The 9874-nt window shown below is 38.7% G+C and overlaps 1 protein-coding gene across 1 annotated transcript in view; it reads left to right on the top strand.

The window, feature by feature from the left end:
• The window catches only part of LOC108571052 (neurexin-3-like), a gene marked incomplete at its 5' end in the record, with an annotated part of 121755 nt that extends 115916 nt beyond the window's left edge, over positions 1-5839 (top strand). Inside the window, 2 exons of the mRNA XM_017933022.1 lie at positions 3224-3383; positions 5379-5839. Of these exons, the coding sequence (XP_017788511.1) occupies positions 3224-3383; positions 5379-5799 (581 nt within the window). The remainder of the gene's footprint in view (positions 1-3223; positions 3384-5378) is intronic.
• Positions 5840-9874: the final 4035 nt, after the last annotated feature.

The raw sequence follows: 9874 nt of genomic DNA on the forward strand, positions 1-9874 counted from the left end.
TAAAATCTCACCACATGTTAAAAAAAATTCCAGATGAGAAAAAGTAAAATTAAAGAAATTATATTTTTCTATTATGATTTGTCGAGCCGTGAAATCTCGTAAAGGAAACCGACTGGTGTAGCGTTACACGCTTGACTGACTGCGAGCGAGATACATGGGCGCAGCAATGACGCAACCTAGTCGTATGACCATCTATACTGTCACTTGTAGAATCCAAACTTACTGACTCTTGTAGAGAATTTACTGTATTTGGTTTGCCAGCTATGTCGTAATGCTCTATTATTATCGTTATTGTTATATCGTCCCCAAGATAATTCACAGAATATTTTTTTACTTTATTTTTTTGAACACTAATTTATGAAAAATTCGAATAATATTTGCAACGTTACGAGTAATCTTCTTAGATTCTTTTTACACAAAAATAAGTTGCAGTAGTCTATTAATTACAAAAGAGTGGTATAAACTTTTCGTATATGCACACTAAAACTTATTTGACTAGATAGAAGAAACTAACAAATTTGGTTCAATATTTCAACAAAATACCAACATCTAGAAAATTCATAACTGACTAAAAAGTGAAATTCAAATAATTTTTCAACGTCCTACTTCGCAAATAAAAGAAAAAAATCCTTCTCAAAATTTACAAAAAAATTGTCCACTTCAAAATTTGAAAATTCGAAACAACTCTCGGCCAAAATTCTTGCTTCGCGGCAAAATAACACTTGTCACAGGTCAGATCATCTTGCTTCTTCAGATTGCCTCACCTCGATTTATCAATATACGCGAACAGGATGGAGAAAAATGAGAGAAGAGTACAAAAAAAACTCGTGAAAACTCGTTATGAAAATCCGTAGCCATCGAGAATCCTCTACGTTTGCATATCCCTCAATTTGATGCGGTGAAAGCTCCACCGATCTCAACTGCCGTCGATTAGGTTGATCATTACAAAAATAGCATTTTTCTGTTCGACGCGACGCGACGTCGATACGACTTCTTTTTAGTGAGCTGCTCTTCATCGCAGAATGAGTACCTGTCCACCGCAGTTAAAGCAATTTCACGTGAAACAAAAAGGAATACGATTAGCTAAAGACCAGTAGGAAATTCACTTTTTCTTTTTCTTTTCTTCTTCGACGACATTCTTTTTCGAGTATATATTCCTCTTGGACGAATTTTGAAAAAGTAGGAAACTACTTTAACACCAAAATGGACCCATTAGCAACTTTCCAGAAAATAGGTGAATTTTCGATACTGATAAGTGTTATCGTTTGCAATTTTCTGACTTTCTTTTCTGTACACTCGCTTCTGTTCGCATTCACATGAGACAGATTTTTCTAATTACGTTTTAAGTTACATGAAAATTCACTTTTGGAATGTTGCTAGTGGGTCCATTTTGACCCGGATGATCCTTCTTGTATTAATGTAACGTATAAAAAATATGGTAATATGAAGTAACGCGATGGAGTAATAGTTTTTCGATCGATAGTCTTTTTAAAGATAGCTGTAAATTCGATGTTCACGCCAATTCTTTTTATAAATGTTCGTTTCAAGGAATTACTTGAAAAGGCACCAGACGCTTTGTTCAGCGAATACTCGGCGGCGGTTAATGAACTTTGTCGGTAGACATATCGTAACTAGTTCAACCGTGAATCGATGGCGAACGTCGAGAAGTGCAGGGTTGTGCTTCGCATGTTACATTTCGTGTGTGCACCGATTTACGATTAGTGGAAACGATTTCTTTAACAATAATTCACATCGAAATTTTGCACCCCGGTCTTTCAGTTCCGTTTTAATACTCTCGAAGAGCATTTGAAAAATTTCTATATATTTGTAACTATCGCGAATTATTATTCTTTTAGATTTTTCTATCGAGTATTAATAGATATTATATTAGGTATTATTATAGGTATTAATTTAAAATATTACTTAGAATTTTATTTACACAAAGATATTTCTGTCACAACTCTAAAGGTATTAATGAAATCTTAGAGGTATTATAAATCTTACGACAAACTTGATGAATTTCGTGCACATCATCTAACTTTCTACTTGCACAAAGACCTTGCGAATTCTCTAGCACAAATCAATTGTTCGATTTTGCTCAATACCCCCATTGCTCCATCATCAATTATTACCGGATCCGCTTCAATCCTTCATAGACTTCCGAACCAACGTACTACATATTTCTCCACTTAACTTCTTTTACAATCTATATATTGTATCCAAAAAAAAAAAAACTAACCAGCGATCGACGATTACCGTCTCGTCAACAATGAACCAGACACTTCGTGAATCTTAACACGCATCCCCTTAGTGTTATCGTTACGATACTCCAAACTGGAAAATGATATCAATTAATAGAGGTGTGCGAGAATTCGAAAATTTCGGGTCGTGTCGGATCGAGAATTTTTCTCGGGATCGAGTCGGGTTCCGAATGTGTCTCGCGACTCGAGAATTCGGGATTCCCTAGAATTTGGAGAACCCGAACGACGTTCCGGGACTAGCTTTACTGAATACGAGCATAATACGCGTCCAAAGCTAGTACCGAAACGTGATTTGGGTTCTCGATATTCTCGGGAATCCCAATATTCTCGTATCTCGAGATACTTTCAGGAACCCGACCCAATCGCGAGAAAAGTTCTCGATCCGACCCCACACTTTTAAGTTCTCAATATTCTCGGGAATTCTGATGTTCTGATATCTCGAAATTCTCGGAAATCCCGATATTCTTATATTTCGAAATTCTCGGGAATCCCGGTATTCTCGAATCTCGAGATACTTTCAGGAACCCGACCCAATTCCGAGAAAAATTCTCGACCCGACTCGACACTTTCAAGTTCTCAAAATTCTCGGAAGTCCCGATATTCTCGGGAATCCCGGTATTCTCGAATCTCGAGATACTTGGAAGAACCCGACCCGATCCCGAGAAAAGTTCTCGACCCGACATTTTCGGGTTCTCGAACACCTCCAGCCAATTAACCAAGAGGGCATAGTGTGCGTGTTGATGATTGAACGGTTGTCCCTGGAAGCCGCGAAACACGACTGCTTCCGCCGTCGGTACTCGCAACGTGGCTGCTAGCCACGCACGCGTGAATATCGCCGGCCTACGCACGCGTATATATTGTCGGTAGCACGTTACTACCCCATCCTTCAGTGGAACCAATCAGATACGCGTAATTGCAACAGCCGGCTGACGCTTCTCTCTCTTTTCTATTGTCCAAAGCAGACTCAAGCTCAGTGACGTATACAACTGCCCGCGAGTACACGACCAGTCACATCAGCACGCAAACGTCTCCAGGCTCACCGTCGACATCGACCCGGGACATCGTCACCGTCTCCGTCCAGTACAATGTGTCAACCACAGACCTCGAAACCAGCCACGCCAGGTGAGTTTGTCAGTTTCTCGAGGAGCACCCCGCGGCGACGTTGAAATTCTTGATTTGCCACCCTATTACCAAACTCGATCAGTCAACAAAATATCCGACTTAATCGCGTGTACTTGCTAACATGTGTAATTACACATACCGAAGCTGGTGTTTTACCGGCGGCAGGTTTCAGCGTCGTTTCTTAGCGGCAATTGTGTTTCCTGCGAGACCTTTGTGTTTTCCATACCTCACACATGCACTTGTATCGCGGTGATTCGTTCAGTTTCGGTTATTCTTTTCTTTTTATTCGTTCAGGTGGATGTGTGATTGTTTATCATCGTACCGTGGGAAAACTGAGATTTAAACACAGCGCTATAGAAGCGTTTGAGGATTAAAAATGTGCGACGAGTTTGTCGAGTAGAAAAAGATAACTGTTAGCTTCTCTTTGCGATTCCTTTCTTAAGGGTACATTATCGTTAGTGGAGATTGTTTGGTGTTTTAAAAGAGAAAACTGTGGAATGAAGGTTTTCTTTAGTCTAGCTGTAAATGATTCTTTTTTAAGTGATTATAAGTTCCATAGAAGTGATTGTAAGATTCAAAGTAGAGAAGAAATACTTTATAACGTCCGTGATATTCGAAGTAAAATAATATGGTAATATTTTTCATACCTATTAATCATGGCATTAATTAAAAAAAAAAGAAACAGTTCTTTGGCATTTCTGTACACATTTTGGATTTTTCTATTGATACCAGGTAAACAAACTTTCGAAACTATTTACATCTTTGAATTGTAATCTTTTTCTATAAATTAATATTTCGATGAAAAGAAATATTTCATAACGTCTGTAACGATACTATTTCTGACACGTATTAATCGTGGGGCATTAAGTGAAAATAAACAGAAAAGATTCTTTGGCATTTCTTTACGCGTTTCAGATGTTTTCGTCGATACAAGGTATACAAATTTTCACAAATACTCACTTTTTCGTATTTCCGTTCAATTATCAGCAGAATTACCCGACAGTCGGAAATAGATCGAATAAACGTCGTTAAATTACTAGATTGAAATTGGCAGTTTGATTATGTGACTATTCCAATCAACTTCGTTTCGATCGTCTATTTAAATATTCCGATTAATTTCACCGTAAATCGTGCTATTCGATGAAATTCATCCGCTATTATATTTTTAAAGCTAGAGCTTTAAAATACATTTCTACCTCGTTGCTTAATTTACTCACAATTTTTCAAATATTTTCCATCTCCACTATTTTCATAGATATCTTAATTAAAGCAGGAGAATTAATATCTTAATTAAATTCCACCTTAAATAACACACCAACATGAATCACTATACGAATCAATATTCAACGCCTATAAACGACATAAAACGTTCCTTTTAAAAAAAAATGCCCGTACCAATCGGTAGCGGCTCGTCCATAAAGGACGCAGCTCCTCCAGTATAAAACGAAAGATCCTGTTTTAATCGTTATTATTTAATTTTATTAACGACACAATTTCTCCAATCCATACCGATCTTTTTTTACTTTTATTGCTACAACCTCACCGTTGCAAATTCTCACGAGCCGCCACTGATAGTAATAATTAAAATTATTTTACTGCACAACACTCTACAATTCGTCCTATCGAAATATACGATACCCACATTATCAAATTTGTTGATCGGCTCGACAGAGCCAGTTGTAAATGTATTTAGATGTTAACACGTTGACTGCCACGCCAGGGGACCTCAAGAAAATTTTCACTATTCTAAACATTTTTTTTTTTTTTTAATTCAAAATAATGTAGTAGTTAGCTACGATGTTCGAAATTGTCAGTCGACGATATTCATTTTACTTCAACTATTCTAAAGATTTGAGGCCCTCCGGTCATCGACGACCACCAGGGGACAATCTTCGGTCACAGGTGACCAACGTGGCCAGTGAACGTGTCAACGAAACGAGAAAAAAAAGATTCTACCGCAAAAAATTCTCAACCCTCTCGCTTTAAACATTGCAGTAGCATCGTGACGCAGAGATCGACCACTGTGACGACCCAAACGACCACCACAGAGATGACGGACCCACCTCCACCGCCTCCACCGCCAATGTATCCGCCGATGCCGACGCCGCCGAAGAACAACAACAACAAAAGGATAACGTCCGAGGCGGCGGAGAACGCTGCCTTGATAATCGGCATTATAGCCGCAGCATTGATCGCCATTGTCCTGATCATCCTGATCATTCTGAAATTCAAGAATCGTCCAGAGACCAGCTACAAAGTCGACGAAACGAAGACATTCTGCCAAGATCCGAACGCGGCGTTGCTGGGAGCCGCTGGTTCCGGTCAACCGTTCAACGGAACGTTGAAGAACGGCGCGAACGGCAGCAAGACCAACAAGAAACGGGAACTGATAGACATTAAAGAGTGGTACGTGTAGAGATTGCTGCCCGCCTTCAGAATCCACGCGTCCACTTGAGTCACACACGTACTTTTCAACCTCGTGCCCAGGTGAATGCACAAAATCTAAAGAACTATAACGGACGTGTGAGAGCCTCTTTCGTAGGTCCTTCGTTGGTGATAGGGAGAACTATCGAATACAGTTTGGACGAACGTAGAACGGTGCTCCTCGCGGAACGAACGATTGATAAATATGTAGAGACGGACAGTGATCGAAAATGCCGGTTTCCTGTTCGATAAAGTCACGAACTATTCAGACGTCGTGACAGTCCTCGTCCCATCGATAGAGTATATATATATATATATAAAATTGAACGCTGATACGACGAATGGATCGATCGCGTTCAAAATCAGAATCAGATCTCCTTCGAGTAATACAGTGAACGTTAGTTCGATCGACGGTGAAGGCACATCCTATGGTTATACACTGTTCACGATCGAACATAAATCGACGCTACTGATACGAATCTCGTTGATGGAAATTTACGTACGTCCAAGATGGAAGACAACGAGTATATGTGGAAGGGAGTTAAATGTTAAATAACGTTTTTTGGACGTTGTCACGCGTCTGGATGAGCCCAAGACTGATCGCGTCTCGATCGGAGAAAGATAACTAAAGAAGAGAAAACACGAAAGGGAGAAAGAAAGGAGATGTAGAGGCATCGAAGGTGATTTTTCGAATTGAACACGTATCAGAACGGCGGCATACGTAGAGCATGGCGTTATTACTCTTCGTTAAAGCGACACTCGACTTTATTTCCAACACTTTTCCGACGCTAGCGTGACATGAAGCGTATACGACGAAGTTTCATGTATCGCGAATCCTTGAAATACGGTTATAAACTCTGGAAAATACATAGAACAAGCATGAAAGAACAAGAGCCTCTGTGAGGTGGTAAAAATTCTTCACGCAGCAGAGTCACCGTGAAATCAAATTTCTTCTTTGTTGCTATATATTGTTAGTTGTGTATTATATTCATTGTATATGAAAAAGATTTATTATGTAGTTACGATAGCGTTCATAATGTATATGATCACACATTCTGTGTTTCGAGGGGGACTCGAGGAATCGTACGGAAGACGGATTGATAGACGTTTACGAAAGCGTCGTCGCGCCCATATTTCGAGTGTCGAAAAACGAAGGGAAAAATGCTTCTGCTTAAATGTTGTCATAGTCCATGGTGTATATACACGGAGGCGAGAAAGTGTTGGAACTAACGTGTGAGAACGAAAGTATCAATACGAACGATCCTATCTAGCGATTAATGAACTTATTGTTGTATAGAAGGAAAAAAAAAATATATATATATATACATATATGATATCTATCGATTATGTTATGCGTGTAAATTGTTTATTAAATAATAGATTTTATTAACATAACAATGGGAGAGAGCGTGCGTGTACGTGTTACGGTATGCGTGATAACAGCGTGAGAAAAAGAGAGAACGATAGTCCGCGTTGTTTTGTTTGAACAGGGAGAAACGACTCGAAGTCACGTCGGTGTATTAACTATTAAGTTAATACGTTCTTGCGAAGTGTGAAGAAGTAAGTTTTAAGTAATCGCGTGCAAAAACGCTCGGAAGACACTGTCAGAATTAATACACGACACATAGCCATACGCATATCGATGCTTATACCGATACACAGGGTGTGAATGCAGTATTGCGAAAAACGAATCGAGTTTAACCCGGTGTTTAACCCTTTGATGTCCAATACAATCATGAGTAGAACCGCAACGACTTTGGTTCGTTATCGATTGATTTTCTTTCTTTCGACATTTCTGTGATCATTGTTCTTTCATACACTTCCTTACACTTTCCATTCTTTTGTGATACTTCGTTAAATATCTCGCTGTATACCTTAGAGTACCGAGCCCCGTCAGTTGAAATAAAGTTTTCTGTACGAATTGAAATTTCATTACGAATCCTCGAACATTATGGGCCGCAAAGGGTTAACTATACTGGCGCGCATTGCACGAGATATCGTGAATACATAAGGCTGTTTTTATCGAGCTCTATTGCCCCTTAAAAGGAACTATCCGAAAGTTTCTCTTCCACCTTCCTATCGTCGAGAAAAATCTCTACGTGAACGACGAACGTAACGAATAAGTTTGCACCCGACAACACAGAGCTCCCCCTGAACGCGACAAAACTATAATTGTCAGCGAAATGTTCGATATTTTCGTATCACTCTGCTTGATGTATCCTGATTTTCAACGGCTGCCTGGTCGAGACTGGTGTTTGCTTGTTTTTGCTTACGCCAGCTGAGTTACATTTTATTATTAAAACTATAAATGCAGCTAATTATTGTTCTACTATGATCAATTAACAATAAATTTGAAGCAAATATCAAATATCACCTCTGATACCCCTGTACCTGAACGGTATTTTAATGTACCACAACCGGAATATATTCCACGTCGGTTTCATTACGAGTCTGAAATTGTTGCATGTAAACATATCGTTGAATAATATTTACACTTCGTGTTCGTGATTTTCTAATTATTAGAGGATCACAGATATTATTATTGGGAAACAGCACCAGTCGAGACTACGGTCCACTAAAATTCATTCGTAGAAACGTCGAAATTTCTCAGCGTGTTTCGAAAAAGAAAAAAAAAACAAATCGTCTCAACGAACTTAAGCTATGTAGATCGGTGATTATTATCGTAATGCAATCACTCTTATTCTTGCAAGTCTGTTACGCTAGCGAAATTCTCGTGAAAATTCCTTCAAACGAACGAACTTGTCACAACGCTTTACTTTTAAAGGCAAAAGAATTCCTTTCGAAACATTTCTCTATGTATCGTCTAAAAGTCGAGATAATCAGAAAATTGACCCGATGAATTCGCGAAAAAGCAATAATCAAGCGTAATACCAACGAGAAGAGCATCATATTATGTACAGGCTAAGATAATTTAAAACCGAACGATGCTCATTTCGCAGGAACTCGTGTATATGATACTCGGGGTTAGACAAAAATCAGAAAGAGAATGTGAAAATGTTACTCATAGATACAAATTCAGAGAAGATTTCCTCGTGTCGGCCCTTTTCGAAGACGAGATGAAAAACAACCGATTGTTACAGGCTTACAAGATACTTTATCAAAAGCTCAGCATCTGCCGACCACTCATCCTTTCTAGAAGAGGAACGAACCTCGTGAAATCCTGAAAAGAAAAGCAAATATTAAAAATAGAAAATCTCCAAACTCCTTCGTTATCTTCCCTCTTGTGACTTTCACGAAACGGAATAGTAATTTGAACGACGTTAATTAAGTGTTTAAACACTTCAAAAGGAGTCCACGGTGTCCAGCGGATACAAGGAATATCGACTTTCTTCTCGGAACAATTTGTAGAAAATTCTTCTAGGATTTCCATATCCGATTTACTTGCCCTTGTTAATACCACAACATCCGATTCGCTATTGCTAACAAGTAGATTAATTATTTCCGTTATTATCGTGATTCGTGTTCAACTTCGATGCATGTCCCTGTAACTCTGCAGAATTTCGTTCCACGCTCCAACAATAAGCTCCACTATTCGTCAGGAAAAATTGCAACACCTGAAAAACGAAACAGAAATCTGAAATTTACATATCTCCGGTTGACGTTAATAATGGCATACACTGAAAAAAATGTCAATTTTGATTTTTTTACACAGACAGATTCAATAGATACAGTATTTTTATCATCTAAAACGGTGTACCTCTAACTTCGTTAGTTCCATATACCAGATCAGTATTCAACTGTTAGTCAAATGCAAATCTTAAACTGCTGTTCCTGGAAAATTTACATTTTCTGAGTTATGTCGCTATCAACGCCAAGCAGCGATACATATGTCGTTTGGGATATCGAAAGGGAAGAATGATTAAAATTTCATTAAAACAGGTCTTATTTATTAAGAAAGATCGTTTTCTCTTTAGAATAGCCCAGAAAACATATGTTGTGCAACCTGAATTTCCAGATGGTGCAATTTTTTTCGCGGGCAGCGTATATTTCTGTATTCTGTTATCTCTTTTCGTGCAGTATTACGAAATCAAATGAGCCGCTTTTTT

This window comes from Habropoda laboriosa, unplaced genomic scaffold (assembly GCF_001263275.1).
Source record: "Habropoda laboriosa isolate 0110345459 unplaced genomic scaffold, ASM126327v1 scaffold106, whole genome shotgun sequence".
In the NCBI taxonomy this organism is placed as follows: Eukaryota; Metazoa; Arthropoda; class Insecta; order Hymenoptera; family Apidae; genus Habropoda; species Habropoda laboriosa.